Consider the following 19,506-nt stretch of genomic DNA (forward strand, 5'->3'; position numbering starts at 1 on the left):
TGTTACGCTTTTAAAGCAGAGTAAAAAGTTAAAAAAAGCGTAGCGATAACTTTTGGCCACGCTTTTTGAGCTAACGGCACGCTTTTGAAAGAGTCACATCTGTAAGCGTGTCGGTTGCTCTATCGCCACACTTTTTGTAACTTATTGCCACGCTTTATTTTTTGCCAGACCTTTATAGATTGCCATGCTTGTATGTGAGAGATATGGTTGCGCTTTCAAAACGTGCCAATAGCGAGAGATATGATTACGCTTTTAAAGCGTAGCTGTTGATAACTACCGTATAATATGACTATTCTTTTAAAGCGTGGCTATAAGTTGTTCAGTAACCTTTTTTTTAATCTTCGTAATAAAAGCTTACAAAATTCATAGATAATTTTAAAATATAGACAATACCATAGAGACTTGTATCATAGCAGAGAGCATCCGTTCAAGTTCTTTTCGGGACTTTGGTGGATATGGCGAGCAAGGAATAATGACATCTTTAATTCCCATGAAACTTGGCCTCCAGAAAAAGTGATTTGTCTGGCATTAACTTCAGAAAAGGAGTTTAGGAATATTTTTGAATTACAACGTATGTCCCTTCCCTCTACTCTAAATGGTTTTTGGAATCCCCCATCCATTAGTACTTTTAAGATTAATTGTGATGCTAGTTATTTTAGTTCGGGTGATAGTGTTGGTTTTGCTTCTGTTATTAGAGATTGTAATGGGAGCTGGCAAATGGGGTGTTTGGGAATGATTGAGAGTAATAGTATTCTTCAAGAAGAACTGTTTGCTATTTGGAGAGGAGATCTCTTAGCTTGTGATGTGGGTTAACGAGATATTATTTGTGAGACGGATTGTGTGGAAGCATTTAATTTTGTTACTCAAGATGGTTTTGGGTTTATTGATCCATTAGTGCTCAAAATAAGAGATATCATGTATTGGAATTGGCGTGTTGACTTTCGTTTGATTATGAGAGATGCAAACACGGTGGCAGATACTATGGCAAAGATGGCGATGAAGTTACAACTTTCGCATGTGGAGCTTCTTTCACCTTGGGAGGAGTTTAAGAGTAGTCTTAAACGAGACTGTCCCTCTATTTATTTAGTTCCTTGTTTTGTTTTTCTTTGTTTAATTTATTTCAATCACAAAAAAAATATATATAGACAATACCAATAATTTTAAATCAACTAATCCAACCTTCGTAAACTTGTCTAAAAAAAAAAGTATGTTTGATCATATAATATATTCTAACAAAATACCAAAAATCAAACTCATAACAACTACCCATGAATTTTTAATATATGAATTACAATTTCAATAACTATTATATTATCTACTTCCTTTATATATGTAACACCCTACCATGCAGAGTCTTATGCTTAAGTCATAATTCAGAGATGGCAAGGTATTACGACCTCTAAAATAAAAATTTAGTACGTATAGTAGTATGAATAATTGATTATGACTAGGAGCCTTTGTAGAAAAAAGGGGTAAACAAAAACCGCAACTCGAAAGCGCAACACTCCGATCGATAACGTTACGAACAAGGATAACCAACGCGAGAATTATATATATACAAAGGAGTGTCAAAAACAGGAATATCAAGACTCAAGATCCGGCTGCGAAGATAACCGGTCCGAGCATAACAATATACATATGATAGAAATAAGGAAAATCCCAAAGGAAACCCAAAGGGACACAAATACATAAAACCTATTCTCCAAAATCTCCCATGAGAGGAGTCATCACAGTTTGTATTATTTAATGGAGATAAAAGTATCTAAGCAAAACATATAAACCAAAACATAGCCCCGAGAACAAAGGATCTTCGCAAGTATAGAAGTCTCCAGCATGCCTCAGCGGGAAACCTCACGTCCTGCATCTGAAAACCACAAAACCCGCATGGGTGAGAACCAAAGGTCCCCAGCATGGTAACAGCTTCCACATATATAATACATAATAATGGAGGAAAGCCAAAGGCAATCCTGGAACTTCCTCCAGATAATATCCAAGCTTATAAACAAGCTAAACCATAAAAGGGCATCTGACTAGAGATTCTTCAGTCTAACTAATACTTCCCTTTCCAATTCCTTCAAACCTCCCAGCAGGATATAATGTAGCAAACACAGTTATATCAAACAAGAAATATACAAATAGGAGCAAGTAAGGCATTTAGACAATTAGCAAGTTATATGCAGTCAAATAGGCAATCTCAAACAATTCATATAGTATGCATATGATGAATGCCTGTCCCTAGTGGCTGATGATATCATCCGTCGGTTATAGAGCCAACCCGACAAGTCCTGGTAGCTAACCATTGGACTGTCCCTCTGTCATGCATCCCCAACTCGAGTTATACTCATCATAAACTTGATCATAATCATGATCTATATCCATCACCCTCACTGGTGAATATATACGGGGGCGAGCTCATCCGGGTCTTTCACAGTGCCCGGCCACACTTATGACATAGGGTCAAAAGAGTATCAAGTCTCAACCTGGAGCACGTGGTGGCTAGCCATTGCTACTACCCAGGGAACTCGTAACTCCGATAGTGGAAGTGCAAATCACAATTATCAATAATTCAGCATAAACATGCATGAATTCTCATCCATGGATCAACATCCATATCAGCCATTCCGGCTCACGGTTAAATCCATAACCAGCCAATATCCATAGCATACACAGCTATTCCGGCTCACGGTTCAATCCAGAACCAGCCAATATCCATAGCATACACAGCTATTCCGGCTCACGGTTCAATCCAGAACCAGCCAATTCATAAACAATTACGGCCCTTCGGCCAATGGCATAACAAGCACTTCCACCACCATCCTCCACATCTCACATAATCATCAATGATCCTCATTGATTATTCATTTCCCTTGCTTCACTCGCAAGTTACCACATCCACTAGCTCCTTCTCTCATAGCTAGGCATATCATAATGATTTAAGATATAAGTGGTGAGATCGGAGGCTTAGAAGTATGAAATTTGGCTTTTAAAACTCAAAAATCAACTTTGGGATGAAAACAGGTCCACGCGTACGCGCACTCCACGCGTACGCGCACTCCACGCGCACGCGTGAATGGCCTCAAAACTTCATCGACGCGCAAGCGTCATGCACGCTAACGCGTGGATTAAACATTTGCCAATCGACGGGCAAGCGTCAACCACGCGTACGCGTGGGTGTTCTCATGCCCCAGGTACAACACTGGCACAGTTCTGGCATAACTCTCTGGAAAATGGCTGGGCATTGGGTGCAGCACCATCGGCGCACCCGCGCACATCACGCTCACGCGTGGATGGCATTTTCGGGAAGAACGGCGCGCACGCGCCAAGTGCGCCCACGCGCAAGGGGTCATTCTGCTAAAATTTTTCTAAGTTAAAAGCTGCAGAATTCACCAATTTAAACCCCAATCTTCCAACGGACATAACTTTCTCATTTTAAATCGTTTTTCACCCGTTCTTCGAACGGCATGGACATCCCGGATCCAATTTCATTTCTAAATAGATTTGACACAAAACAGAGATTCGTAGTCCAAGTTATGTCCCACCAAAGTATGCCCAAAAACCATGTTTTTCATAAAAACCACAAAGTGCCATTTTCAAAACAAGCCATTTCCAACTCTTTTCAAAATCAATCAAAACATGCCATTTTCATCCCTTCTCTTTGAAATCAATCAATATATGTCAAATTCAACATCAAGCCTCCTCAACTCACACATTGAGACTTTACCACATTTTACAAAAACACTATCTCACCATTCTAACCCACTTCACCCAAGTGGCTCAAACTCAAGCATATTGACATATCATATACTCTTCCTCATGCCAAATCTCAACAACACCAATTCCAATAAATCATCATTTTACACAATCAATATCATACTCACCATCAACATGGTTCAACCCACAATTCAACCATAACCAATCATCAAGCATATATCACAACATGCATATTTCTCATACATCATACCATCAAGGCATCAATAATCATCATCACATATATGACCACATCATATATCTCAATCATTCAACAACATCAACCATTCAATGCCTATCTTAGGGCCTCTAGCCTAAGTATTTCCTACCACATTACATATTAGATACGGGAAACCGAAACCATACCTTAGCCGATTTTCCCAAGCTCCACCGGAGCACTTCCAAACCACTTATCCACAAGCTCTCAAGGCCTCAACACCTCCAAGAACAGATTTTTCACCACCAAACCCTTTCCAAGCTTTTCAAAATCACCAATCAAGCTCCAATATTCACATATACACAACCTAAGCCACAACCATCATACCCATACACAACATCTCAAAACCCAAGCATCATAAAACAACAAAATACACTAGGGTTGAGAATTTTACCACACCCAAGGTCCAAGGAGACAAGATTAACCTTCTCCTTCAAGAGAGTTGGGTCCTATAACATCAAAGAACCCAAAATCTCAACATTTCACCCATGAAACTCGAAAATAGGGGCTGAGATTTCGAACAGAAACTTGTGGCTTACCTCAAGATTGGTTGTATGGGTTTTGTAGAGCTCTCCGCGGTGAACGCGTGGCCGCAAACGGGGCGGCAATCGAAGCTCTAGATCAAAAGTTATGGTGGTTTGAAGATTAAGCAAAGGAGAGAACTTGAGAGAGTGTTCTTCCTCCTTTTCTCTCTAATTTCAGCTTGTGTGTGTAACAAATGAGGAGAGAGAGTGCTGAAAACTAGGGTTTTGGTTAAGTTATGTTGGGCCAAGGGCCCACTTTGGGTCCAATTGGCCCGGTTTAGCCCGTTCGGTCCAATCTTGGTCCGAATTCTATAAAATTGGTACCAAAATTCTCGTCTCAATCTCCTCTATCACATTTAGCCACAAAAATCGCATTTTGGGCTTTCTAGAATAAATTCTCATTTATGGGTTAATTAGCCGTTAATTAACCGGGTTTTACATTCTACCCACCTAATTGGGAATTTTGCCCACAAAATTCAAATGCAATTACCTGAGAATAAATGCGGATAATCCGTTCGCATCTCCGACTCAAGTTCCCAAGTGTGTTCCTCAACACCGCCTCGACTCCATGCCACTTTGACCAATGAAACCTCTTTTCCACGCAACCGTTTGATGCTAGTATCATCAATTCTGACTGGAGCCACTGGAAGCGTCAAATCTTCCCTCAACTGAACCGACTCAGGTTCCAACACATGGCTAGCATCAGGAGTGTACTTCCGAAGCTGCGACACGTGAAACACGTCGTGCAGGTTCGAAAGATGAGGTGGTAGAGCCATCCGATACGCCACCGGTCCAATCCTCTCCAGGATTTGAAATGGACCAATGTATCGAGGATTCAACTTCTTTGCCTTAATTGCCCTACCTACTCCCGTAGTCGGAGTAACCTTAAGGAAAACATGATCTCCTTCCTCAAATTCTAAGGGCTTTCGCCTCTGATCGGCGTAACTCTTTTGACGACTCTGCGCCGTAAGCATCCTGTCACGGATTTTCTTGACTTGTTCAGTAGTCTCAGCTATCATCTCCGGCCCTAACAAGCTTTTCTCTCCAGCTTCATACCAACATAGCGGAGATTGACATTTCCTCCCATACAAGGCCTCATACGGAGCCATTCCGATGCTCGCATGATAGCTATTATTGTATGCAAACTCCACTAATGGCATATACCGATCCCAACTCACCGGTTGGTCCAAAACACAAGCTCTCAACATATCCTTTAGTGTTTGGATCGTCCTCTCAGATTGACCATCTGTTTGAGGATGGTAAGCCGTGCTCAAGCTTAATCGGGTTCCAAAAGCTTTCTGAAATGCACCCCAAAACCTTGAAGTGAAACGAGGATCTCTATCAGAGATTATAGTAGCAGGTACACCATGAAGTCTCACAATCTCCTTTATGTATAACCGTGCTAGCTCCTCAAGGGTGTAAGTCATCCGAATGGGTAAAAAGTGAGCTGACTTCGTCAGTCGGTCCACAATCACCCAAATAGCATCAAAACCAGCTCTAGTCCTTGGCAATCCCGACACAAAGTCCATTGCAATACTTTCCCACTTCCATTGTGGAATCTCTAAAGGTTGCAACATCCCGGAAGGTCTTTGATGTTCAATCTTTACCTTTTGACAAGTTAAGCACCTTGATACATATTCCGCCACATCATTCTTCATACCCGGCCACCAAAACATCGCCTTTAAATCATGGTACATCTTAGTACTTCCCGGGTGAATGGAGAATCCGCTTTTGTGTGCCTCCTTTAGAATATCTTGCCTCAAAGTGCCAACATCAGGCACAATGATTCTACCCTTGAATCTCCATAACCCATCTTTTTCTTCCGATACTCTCCACCGTTTTCCTTGCTCAATAGCTGGTAACACCTTCCATAAAGCTTCATCATTTTGATGAGCCTTTAGGAGTTCGGACTTAAAGTCACTTGAGATCTCTAATCGGCTCAAACACAAGGTTCCGGATACTTCTCGAGCACCGATTTTCAGACTCTCAAATCCCTTGAGCAACTTCTCCTCTTGAAGCATCATCCAAGCCGCATATAACGACTTCCGACTTAACGCATCCGCCACTACGTTCGCCTTTCCCGGATGGTAATTCAACTCAAAGTCGTAGTCCTTCAACAATTCCATCCACCTCCTCTGCCTCATATTGAGCTCTTTCTGATCAAAGAGATACTTCAAGCTCTTATGATCAGAGAAAACTTGGAACTTAACCCCATAGAGATAATGCCTCCACACCTTCAAGGCAAACACAACCGCAGCGAGTTCCAAATCGTGCGTAGGGTAATTAACTTCATGAGGTCTCAACTGTCGTGAGGCATACGCCACCACATTACGATGCTGCATTAGCACGCACCCTAGACCCTTCAATGAGGCATCACAATACACCTCAAATGGCTCATTCGGCTCGGGTAACACTAACACAGGTGCAGTGGTCAACTTTTTCTTCAATGTCTGAAAGCTCTCCTCGCACTCAGGAGTCCAAACAAACGGAGTGTCTTTGCGGGTTAACTTTGTCATTGGCAAAGCTATCTGTGAAAAGCCTTTGATAAACCTTCGGTAATAGCCAGCTAAACCCAGAAAACTCCTTATCTCTGTTACGGTGGTTGGTTGCTTCCAATCCATCACAGCCTCCACCTTAGTTGGATCTACGGCTATTCCCTTCTTACTCACCACATGGCCCAAAAACTTCACCTCACTCTTCCAAAACTCACACTTCGACAGTTTTGCATAGAGTTTCTTCTCCTTTAGAATCTGCAACACGGTCCTCAAGTGTTCCGCATGCTCTTCTTCAGTCTTGGAATAAATCAGTATGTCATCAATGAAGACAACAACGAATTTATCCAAAAACGGACGGAAAACTCTATTCATGTAATCCATAAATACTGCAGGAGCGTTCGTCAATCCAAAAGACATTACAGTGTACTCGTAATGACCATAACGAGTCCTAAAAGAGGTCTTAGGGATATCCTCACCCCTCACCCTTATCTGGTGATAACCGGATCGCAAATCGATCTTGGAGAAAACTCCAGCTCCTTGTAACTGATCCATGAGATCATCAATTCTCGGCAATAGGTACTTATTCTTTATTGTAACCTTGTTCAGTTGCCTGTAATCCACACAAAGCCGCATACTCCCATCCTTCTTCTTTACCAGTAACACTGGAGCACCCCACGGAGAGACACTTGGTCGTATAAAGTTCTTTCCCAACAAATCCTCTAACTGAGACTTTAGCTCGTTCATCTCTAACGGTGACATCCTATAAGGAGCACTTGAGATTGGTCCCGCCCCGGGCACCAATTCAATAGCAAACTCAACCTCTCGGTTAGGTGGAAACTCATCAATATCATCAGGAAACACTTCCGGAAACTCACACACAACCGGAATCTGTTCCAACCTTTGGTCATCACCCGAAACACCCGCTGCTAACAACAGGATACCCTGACATTCGGTTCCGGAACAGTTCACCATCATCGAATTCAAGTAATAACTATTTACCACGACCGGCCCTTCCGTATCTTCCGGCATAAAGTACACCGACTTTGTAGAACAATCAAGCAGGACATGGTTCTTAGATAACCAATCCAATCCCAAGATAAGATCAAGACCAATCATCGGTAAGCAGATTAAATTATGAACAAAATCACGCTGCTTGAACCTAAAGGAAACTTCCAGGCATCCTAGCCTAGTCACCATGGCTTCATGGGTAGCATTGTACACTCTTAGATCATAACCTAGAGTTACAATCTTCAATCCTAACTCATGGGCTTTCTCAAATGCAATGAATGAATGTGATGCTCCCGAATCAAATAAAGCATTTAAAGTTTGACCAGCTATTTCACAGTTACCTCGAATGAGTGTCTCAGATCCCTCAGCTCCTACAGCTGAAGTGGTGAACACCCGACCAGTCTGTTGTGCTTTTCCAGCACCTTGTTTCTGCTTCTCAGGACAATTTACAGCTTTATGCCCTGCCTTTCCACAAGTGTAGCACAAACCCCATCCGGCCTTGCATGGTGCTCCCGGATGGTGACTCCCACACCTAGTACAAGCTTGATCATTTTGAGGCTGTTTCCCAAACCTTTTTCCTTGGGAGTTGTTGTTGTTGTTGGGCCTCCTAAAAGAGCTTCCTCTCTTGAAAGACGGACCTCTAGGTGCAAGGCTCTTCCCTCGGTTCTGCGGGAATGATCCCTTTTGACTCCCTTTCTCAGCGGTTGCCCTCTTCACACACTCTTCAGCAACCCTACACTTGTTTACCAACTCGGAGAAAGTCCTAATCTCCATTGGTCCCACTGAACTGAAAATATCACTCCGGAGTCCTCCTTCATACTTAACACACTTCCATTCCTCATATTCCACCGGAGTCCCTTGGCACATACGAGAGAACCTGAATAGCTCCTCAAACTTGTCAGTATACTCCGATATGGACATAGTACCCTGCTTCAGCTGTAACAATTCAAGTTCCTTAGCCGTCCTAGCAGAAGTCGGAAAGTACTTCTTATAGAACTCCTCTTGGAAGACATTCCAAGTGATATAGTCATCACCCTGCTGCAGAAGACGTCGGATACCTTGCCACCAATGCGACGCTTCACCGACAAGCATATAGGTAGCAAACTCGACACGCTGTCCTTCAGGCACCACTTGCGCTTGCAGCGCTCGCTCTATAGCCTGAAACCATGTATCAGCCTCAGTCGGACTAGTAGTTCCCTTGAACTTAGGTGGATTAACCTTCAAAAAGTTTGCCAGTGTCATCGGGCCTTGAACTCCACCTCCATCATTACCATGGTTGTTCATCTGTTGACCAAGAGCCTCAGCAGTGGCTTGCATAGCAGCAGCCATGTTCTCCAACGCAGTCATAAAGTTCACCGGGTCATTAGGGTTATTCTCCGGTGCACGAGCATTCGTACGACCTCTCGCACTACCTCTACCGCGTCCACGAGGCGCCATCTGGTTCCTATACATACCAAACAATCGATATTAAGTTGATCAGTCTCAATATCGGAAGTCTAGTACTTCAAAGTCCCAAATGCATGCTCATGAACGTTTATGCCAATTATATCAAGCAGATATACTAATAGCACATAACACACACACAGAGAATGCACGGAAGCATAATCAGTCCATCCCTCAGGCTCTACAGGAACGAACTGCTCTGATACCATAATGTAACACCCTACCATGCAGAGTCTTATGCTTAAGTCATAATTCAGAGATGGCAAGGTATTACGACCTCTAAAATAAAAATTTAGTACGTATAGTAGTATGAATAATTGATTATGACTAGGAGCCTTTGTAGAAAAAAGGGGTAAACAAAAACCGCAACTCGAAAGCGCAACACTCCGATCGATAACGTTACGAACAAGGATAACCAACGCGAGAATTATATATATACAAAGGAGTGTCAAAAACAGGAATATCAAGACTCAAGATCCGGCTGCGAAGATAACCGGTCCGAGCATAACAATATACATATGATAGAAATAAGGAAAATCCCAAAGGAAACCCAAAGGGACACAAATACATAAAACCTATTCTCCAAAATCTCCCATGAGAGGAGTCATCACAGTTTGTATTATTTAATGGAGATAAAAGTATCTAAGCAAAACATATAAACCAAAACATAGCCCTGAGAACAAAGGATCTTCGCAAGTATAGAAGTCTCCAGCATGCCTCAGCGGGAAACCTCACGTCCTGCATCTGAAAACCACAAAACCCACATGGGTGAGAACCAAAGGTCCCCAGCATGGTAACAGCTTCCACATATATAATACATAGTAATGGAGGAAAGCCAAAGGCAATCCTGGAACTTCCTCCAGATAATATCCAAGCTTATAAACAAGCTAAACCATAAAAAGGGCATCTGACTAGAGATTCTTCAGACTAACTAATACTTCCCTTTCCAATTCCTTCAAACCTCCCAACCACCAGCAGGATATAATGTAGCAAACACAGTTATATCAAATAAGAAATATACAAATAGGAGCAAGTAAGGCATTTAGACAATTAGCAAGTTATATGCAGTCAAATAGGCAATCTCAAACAATTCATATAGTATGCATATGATGAATGCCTGTCCCTAGTGGCTGATGATATCATCTGTCGGTTATAGAGCCAACCCGACAAGTCCTGGTAGCTAACCATTGGACTGTCCCTCTGTCATGCATCCCCAACTCGAGTTATACTCATCATAAACTTGATCATAATCATGATCTATATCCATCACCCTCACTGGTGAATATATACGGGGGCGAGCTCATCCGGGTCTTTCACAGTGCCCGGCCACACTTATGACATAGGGTCAAAAGAGTATCAAGTCTCAACCTGGAGCACGTGGTGGCTAGCCACTGCTACTACCCAGGGAACTCGTAACTCCGATAGTGGAAGTGCAAATCACAATTATCAATAATTCAGCATAAACATGCATGAATTCTCATCCATGGATCAACATCCATATCAGCCATTCCGGCTCACGGTTAAATCCATAACCAGCCAATATCCATAGCATACACAGCTATTCCGGCTCACGGTTCAATCCAGAACCAGCCAATATCCATAGCATACACAGCTATTCCGGCTCACGGTTCAATCCAGAACCAGCCAATATCCATAGCATACACAGCTATTCCGGCTCACGGTTCAATCCAGAACCAGCCAATTCATAAACAATTACGGCCCTTCGGCCAATGGCATAACAAGCACTTCCACCACCATCCTCCACATCTCACATAATCATCAATGATCCTCATTGATTATTCATTTCCCTTGCTTCACTCGCAAGTTACCACATCCACTAGCTCCTTCTCTCATAGCTAGGCATATCATAATGATTTAAGATATAAGTGGTGAGATCGGAGGCTTAGAAGTATGAAATTTGGCTTTTAAAACTCAAAAATCAACTTTGGGATGAAAACAGGTCCACGCGTACGCGCACTCCACGCGCACGCGTGAATGGCCTCAAAACTTCATCGACGCGTAAGCGTCATGCACGCTAACGCGTGGATTAAACATTTGCCAATCGACGCGCAAGCGTCAACCACGCGTACGCGTGGGTGTTCTCGTGCCCCAGGCACAACACTGGCACAGTTCTGGCATAACTTTCTGGAAAATGGCTGGGCATTGGGTGCAGCACCATCGGCGCGCCCGCGCACATCAAGCTCACGCGTGGATGGCATTTTCGGGAAGAACGGCGCGCACGCGCCAAGTGCGCTCACGCGCAAGGGGTCATTCTGCTAAAATTTTTCTAAGTTAAAAGCTGCAGAATTCACCAATTTAAACCCCAATCTTCCAACGGACATAACTTTCTCATTTTAAATCGTTTTTCACCCGTTCTTCGAACGGCATGGACATCCCGGATCCAATTTCATTTCTAAATAGATTTGACACAAAACAGAGATCCGTAGTCCAAGTTATGTCCCACCAAAGTATGCCCAAAAACCATGTTTTTCATAAAAACCACAAAGTGCCATTTTCAAAACAAGCCATTTCCAACTCTTTTCAAAATCAATCAAAACATGCCATTTTCATCCCTTCTCTTTGAAATCAATCAATATATGTCAAATTCAACATCAAGCCTCATCAACTCACACATTGAGACTTTACCACATTTTACAAAAACACTATCTCACCATTCTAACCCACTTCACCCAAGTGGCTCAAACTCAAGCATATTGACATATCATATACTCTTCCTCATGCCAAATCTCAACAACAACAATTCCAATAAATCATCATTTTACACAATCAATATCATACTCACCATCAACATGGTTCAACCCACAATTCAACCATAACCAATCATCAAGCATATAACACAACATGCATATTTCTCATACATCATACCATCAAGGCATCAATAATCATCATCACATATATGACCACATCATATATCTCAATCATTCAACAACATCAACCATTCAATGCCTATCTTAGGGCCTCTAGCCTAAGTATTTCCTACCACATTACATATTAGATACGGGAAACCGAAACCATACCTTAGCCGATTTTCCCAAGCTCCACCGGAGCACTTCCAAACCACTTATCCACAAGCTCTCAAGGCCTCAACACCTCCAAGAACAGATTTTTCACCACCAAACCCTTTCCAAGCTTTTCAAAATCACCAATCAAGCTCCAATATTCACATATACACAACCTAAGCCACAACCATCATACCCATACACAACATCTCAAAACCCAAGCATCATAAAACAACAAAATACACTAGGGTTGAGAATCTTACCACACCCAAGGTCCAAGGAGACAAGATTAACCTTCTCCTTCAAGAGAGTTGGGTCCTATAACATCAAAGAACCCAAAATCTCAACATTTCACCCATGAAACTCGAAAATAGGGGCTGAGATTTCGAACAGAAACTTGTGGCTTACCTCAAGATTGGTTGTATGGGTTTTGTAGAGCTCTCCGCGGTGAACGCGTGGCCGCAAACGGGGCGGCAATCGGAGCTCTAGATCAAAAGTTATGGTGGTTTGAAGATTAAGCAAAGGAGAGAACTTGAGAGAGTGTTCTTCCTCCTTTTCTCTCTAATTTCAGCTTGTGTGTGTAACAAATGAGGAGAGAGAGTGCTGAAAACTAGGGTTTTGGTTAAGTTATGTTGGGCCAAGGGCCCACTTTGGGTCCAATTGGCCCGGTTTAGCCCGTTCGGTCCAATCTTGGTCCGAATTCTATAAAATTGGTATCAAAATTCTCGTCTCAATCTCCTCTATCACATTTAGCCACAAAAATCGCATTTTGGGCTTTCTAGAATAAATTCTCATTTATGGGTTAATTAGCCGTTAATTAACCGGGTTTTACAATATACTTCATTACAAAATATGAAACTTCATGATTACTGATCATCGATTGCGAGTGAAATTGCTTTTCGGTAATTGAACAACAGCTTGTAATTCAATTCCGATAAGGTTTCGCACCCATGCGGGAGTATACTTAGGATCTTCCCAGAAGATATTGTGACCTCTAGCTATGATTTTGTTTTCTCTAACAAATTGTAGCATCTGATCTGAAATTGTGTAATTGACCTTGCCTTGATCAGGTTCTGTGGCATACGATTTTAGCTCATTTTCAAATACTACAGCATTGAATCTTTTCACAAACCAATTCTGTGCAGAACAATTAAAAAAGGCATGAACTAACTAATTACCAATTGAATATAACTAAGTTTTATGGTTTAATGTACATGATGAGGAGAATGTTGAAAAATCTAATAGGGCATATTGCCAAGAATGGTCTTGGCTATTGCAGATTCAAAAGGGAAGTCTTTTGATATCTACTCTATATTGATGGTGGCTTCTTGTATTCTCTTCACATTGCTATCTGACACATGAATCGTTAAAGCTTGCTTTCGATGTTATCAAATTGGAAATAAATTAAAATATGTATAGGATGTTGAATTAGACAAAAATAAGATACATATAATTTAGAATAATATTGGTTTCACATACTTCATTTCATAGCACATGTAGAAGTTATTTTTGAATGTGATGTGGAACTACAAATAAGAAGAGGAAAAAGTTGATTGGACTAAGTACTGACTGTTGATTAGGTACTCTGATTTAATCTCCATTGCTGCAAAGTAAATGGCTGCAGTGATGGGCTAGCTAACTCTATATTTATATCTTTATCTTTACCATCAATGTTCTGGATCATTATAAATTCATTAATAATGCTAGTTTTTTGGACAATTTTATTAACTAATACTGCTAAAAATGTAACATTGTTAAGGTACCTGAAAGAAAAGCATAGATGAAGTAGAAGGCCAATTAAAAAGAAATCCGCCTTTGAGAAATGACCAACATCCACGCTTGGCCAAAACTGTCCCTATGCAATCATATGTTTCATTTTCTGTTTACAAACTTGCCCTTATTAAACCTGAACTTGAACCTTCAATTCTCACCCAAGCTATAGTTTTTATTTGAAAAACATAAAAAGAAGGTGCAATTAGAAATCATATTCAACACTAATATAAAATGTGTAAATAAGTACCTATATGCAACCACATGGTTAGTTAATTAATCTTATCATAATGGCAACGTCAACCCATTGTAGTCTAGGTGGTTAGGATATACTCAGCTTTTCCTCGAGAGACTCAAGTTCAAGTCTATGTCATTTTTTTTTAACCAAAGATAGGGAGATTCAAATTTGCAACTTCTTAAGTGAGTATGGGAAGATTATACCATTTCAGTTAGAAAAAATATAGGTAGACAATGAGAATACTAAACAATGTGAATAATAGATATGTCGGATGTTTAATTTACTAAGTATGTGAATGATTATCCATGTTAGAGTTTAGAAGATAATTTGGGGGTGGAGTATTTTTTTTTAATTTTATTGGGTTAATTTTAAAATTCATTGTTCACCTTGTTCATAAAAATTATTGTCTACCTAACAAAACTCTTTGAGTTATTATTCATTGGCAACTCTATGATATGTTAAACTCTCCTAGATTGTATAACACATATTTTAGCTAAGAAATTGAATGGCTGTTAAATATGCTAATTATTTATTTAAAACCTTTTAAAACTTAAAAGATGTTTGAAACGTTTTAGATTAAAGTAATTTTTAATATTTACTACTTTCGCTAAGATCATGTCTCTATTTTTATGATTATTTTCTGGATAGGTCATAAGTGACATTTTTTTATATTTTCTATATAAATAAACTTTAATTGTTGTATGTTTTGTTTTATTTGTATTTTGAAATAAAATTAAAAATAATATTAGAGAGACAATAATATAAAATTATCTTATTTTACTTAATATCCATATTTTTGTATATACATTTATAATTATATTTATTTTATTTAAAATTATCCATTTATTTTAACAATAATGATCATATACAAAATAAATAAACAAATACATTAAAGAAAGTTAAAAAATACAAATTAAACTCCCTATGGTTTCTAAATTATGGCTACCAAGTATTGTTGGAAAATTAAATGCCAAGATTTTGCAAGAAATTTTGGTAAATATCATGCGAATTTTGGTTAATACTTTTTTTATTAGTCCTCCTAAAAACTATGTTGATTATGAAAAAATTTCTTCAAAAACTTTGCTATCTTATAATAAGAATTAAAAAATTAACAAAAAAATTTTTACACGTATGTGTGCATGCGTCCTATAATTTGTTATGCCTTTGAATGTACCATTTTGTTATTTTATTTTATAAATGATTTTAAAAATAAATACTCTTTTAATTTCTATAATTTAGAATTAAAATCAAAATCGTCCTTAAGATTTTTGTTGTTTAAAAACCATTCTTAACGAAAACAATAGTACTAAGATATCCTTTTCTAAATTTTGGATGAAATTTCTCCTGAAAAAATAAAATAAAAAACTCTCTCCTCTCATTCATGCTCACAATCTTTCCAACACTCACCTATCAACAATGAACAAAACACAAATCACCCACATCCACATACACTTCTAAGTTCCATAAAAAATCAACAGCACCCAAAGAGAATAAGAATATGGAAATAAAGCATCACTTTTTTCTTGTTTAACATAGCAAATTAAAGAAATCACCTTCCATGATAAAAGAATTAATGCGTTGATTATTCTATACCAACATCAATAAATAGGTGGAATAAAGTGGGCTTAATGATTGAACAGAAAAATGAGGAAAAGAACAGCACGGAGCCGGGCTTAATAAAATCTCTCTCTCTCTCTCTCTCTCTCTCTCTCTCTCTCTCTCTCTCTCTCTCTCTCTCTCTCTCTCTCTCTCTCTCTCTCTCTCTCTCTCTCTCTCTCTCTCTCTCTCTCTCTCTCTCTCTCTCCAAATTAGAGAGACCAAAAGAATACTTCTATGATTTATTATTAACATTTTTAAATTTGGCATCTAAACATCTAATTTTAAAACTAAAAAATTCGAAAAAATAAATGAGTATTTATAACTAAGACTTAAATTAAGATATGTAGTTTATTTTTATAAGTAAGATTTAAATTCTATAAAATTATGTTGACACCAATTTCATTTACAAACAAACACTAATATAAACATAAGCTTCCAAATAAGATGCTAAGTAACTATAAAATATTTGATGAGATAAGTAACTTAACAAACCAGTCATGAATCAAACCTAGACAGAGTGAATGAATGACGAACAACAATCATCCATACTGTTTTTCTTGCCTTGACGACGACATTTCAATTAACGATGGTTATAAAAGTCAAATTCCTTTTCAATCAATCAACCTAACCACTTATTTTATGCCATTTATTTTATGGATATCACCATATGAGCTTTCATCATGATTGTTATTATTTTTTTAATTTTTTTTGTCGTACTTTTTTATTGGATAGATCAATAATTAATTTGTAACAAATTTAAATTTTATTTAAAAATTTATTATTAGTTAATAAATTATTACATGTACAAATAAAATTTAAATTTTAATATTTATTTAAATAAATAAATAAACTAATCACTGGGATCCAAACTGTTTTTTATTTTTTATTACGAGTGCTAATGGCCACGTTAAGGGGATGCAACGACCAAGCTTTTATTCTCTTTTTTGGGTCAGAAATGGCAATTGAACAAGCTTGGATACACTTATCTGGTGGACTATAACTAGTCACTAGATCAGGGTTTTGCTTTTTGGGCATTGCTATGCAAATGGAATGGGTAGACTGGTCGTTTTGGACTCATATTTGTTTACTAACGCTGTATAACGCTGGATCAATTATAATTATATTGGGCTTCTAGTAACAATCTATTAAAGGCTTGGTAGTTGGTTCTATCAAATCCCAAGGGCAAGTGTTCCGACCAAAACAGACAGAACATTGTTGGCAATTGAAGTTTGACAAAAGAAAAAGGATAGCTATGGGCCTATGGCATACTCACATAATTGATCATTCGATCCGTTAATCCAATTACCTATTTATTATTATTTTTTTGCCTCCAATCACCTATTTATTTAATTTGGTTAAAGAGCAGTTCAAATGGATCAAATTTAAGGGAGTTCATTTTCAGCCTTGTTTTCAACAATCAAATCTACATTTCTACATAATCCTCATCCTTTTTGAACCGTCAAAACCACTGAAACCTGAAACACATAACATTTTCCTTATTAACCACTGAACTTGAAACACATAACCTTCTCTGCATTAACCTTTAACATGAACAACATCGAGGGAAAAGTCATAAAGCTCAACAAGCCGGGAGAAATGGGATATAAGAAAGATTGCTTAAACGTGGTGGGAAAACTAATAAGTGTCAAGGAGATAAATTTCAAAACTTGCAAAAATATTTTACTAGAAATGTGGGAAAACCCTCAAGGAGTGGCAGTTACAGACATTGGAAGGAAGAAGATACTATTCAGCTTTAGAGACAGGAAGAAAGGGTTGCAGATCATTCAGAATGGACCATGGAATGTCAAAGATAATATGATTAATCTCAGGTTGTGGAAGGAGGGCGAGTCTGTTTTTGAAGTTGACCATGACTTCATGGAATTTTGGATTCAAGTGCATGGCATCCCACTTGAATTTATGGAAAAAGAAACTGCGAGGCTTATCGGAAAAATGTTAGGTGTCTTAGTCGAAGCTGAAGAACCAAAGACAGATGGAGTCCTTAAAAAGCCATATCTGAGAATTAGGGTGAGCATCAACATCACAAAGACATTACCTACAGGATTCTGGTTAGATAGAGAGAGTCTGCCTCCACTGTGGATTTTTTTCAAGTATGAGAGGCTGCCGGACAGCTACTACTTCAACTGTGGTATACTAGGACATGAGAAAAAGTCATGCAAGAATCCAATAGCCATGGCATGCTGGGATCCTACAAAGAAGAAATATGCACCGGGACTGGGAGCAAGTCAGGGTCGAATAGGATCAACCATGGGAGGAGGCACCCCAAAATAAGGAGGACGGAGTCAGGATGGGGAGATGCAGGCGCGTGAACAAATGAACCCTGAGAGAGAGAGTAGCGATCAACGAAGTTCTGAAGAGAGTAGGATGAGGGCAGAAAGAGTTTCACAGCAGAAAATCTGGGAGGAATGTGTCTGGGAAAACCAAATGAAGAGAGAAGAAGAGATGGCAGATGCAGAGGAGCAGGTAGAAGAAGTACCAAGAATCTCTGATTTTCAGGAAGAGGGGGATACGCATCATGACCTAGAAGCAGCCTATAAAATTAGCAATCTGATTAAAGAGATAAGAGAGAGGAAGAATGAATGGGCCAATATAAAAAAGGCCCAGATGCAAGAAAGGAGGAATCAGATGAAATTGGTCAAGCAAGGGATATTGGGCCCAATACAGGGGCTTTACATCAGCAAGCAAGGAATGCTGGAAAAAGTGGGCTGAATAAGTACACAATTGAAGGAGAAGAAGTGAACAGCTATAAAACAGAAGATTGGAGAATGGGCCCAGAAAAAAAGAAAAGGAAACTATAGGTCAGGAATTAACAAGGCTTATGTTAGCAAGGAAGTGGGACAAACAGGAGTGTGTAGCCATAACAGAGGAAAAAGAAAAACAAGAATTTCTGAAGGGGGAAACAGAGGAGAATGCTACTGGAAGACTATCTAAAGAAGATTAGAAGGCAAAACATAAAGGAGAGTGCCGAAAAGCAAAGCCAGGGGAGAATATCTATTATGTTGAGTTAGCAAGTGATGAAGATGAAGAAAAGGAAATGGAAGCACAGACAGATTGGGAAATGCAACTTGCAAAGAAATTGGAACTGAATCTGAATTTGAAGAGGAAACGAGAAACTAAACAGATTCCAATGCTAACTTATAGAGAGAGACAGGAGGAACAAGAGGATAGAGGACCCAAGAAAACAAAGAACAACATCAACTTTAATGGTTCAGGGGAGTATCAGTTAGCTAGGCTTGTTACTGGTCAGATTATTGGAATGCAAACGGCTGAGGAGGCAGGCCTTATCAAGCCCCAACCTCAGCCATGATTATCATCAGTTGGAATTGTCGGAGAATAGCGGCTGCCCCGACAATTTCTGAGTTGTATAACCTTTGTAAAAAAGTAAAGCCGCTTATAGTTTTTTTAATGGAAACCAGGGCCAGTCAAG

The 19,506-nt window shown here is 39.4% G+C and overlaps 1 protein-coding gene and 1 long non-coding RNA gene across 3 annotated transcripts; one reads left to right on the forward strand and one right to left on the reverse strand.

The window, feature by feature from the left end:
* Positions 1–1,532: 1,532 nt before the first annotated feature.
* Positions 1,533–14,406, reverse strand: LOC140175483 (uncharacterized). Of its 2 annotated transcripts, none has more exons than XR_011866297.1 (2): positions 14,218–14,406; positions 1,533–1,864 (listed from the first exon to the last, which is right to left on the reverse strand). It is a non-coding gene; the product is annotated as an uncharacterized lncRNA (long non-coding RNA). The 2 variants fall into 2 exon arrangements; XR_011866296.1 differs by lacking the exon at positions 1,533–1,864 and adding an exon at positions 9,881–10,178.
* Positions 14,407–17,609: 3,203 nt separating this feature from the next.
* On the forward strand, positions 17,610–18,350 carry LOC140175634 (uncharacterized). Its single transcript, XM_072204161.1, has one exon. It carries the CDS (start codon positions 17,610–17,612, stop codon positions 18,348–18,350), a length of 741 nt encoding a protein of 246 aa, XP_072060262.1.
* Positions 18,351–19,506: the final 1,156 nt, after the last annotated feature.

The sequence above is a fragment of the Arachis hypogaea genome, chromosome 10, assembly GCF_003086295.3.
Source record: "Arachis hypogaea cultivar Tifrunner chromosome 10, arahy.Tifrunner.gnm2.J5K5, whole genome shotgun sequence".
Lineage (NCBI taxonomy): Eukaryota > Viridiplantae > Streptophyta > Magnoliopsida > Fabales > Fabaceae > Arachis > Arachis hypogaea.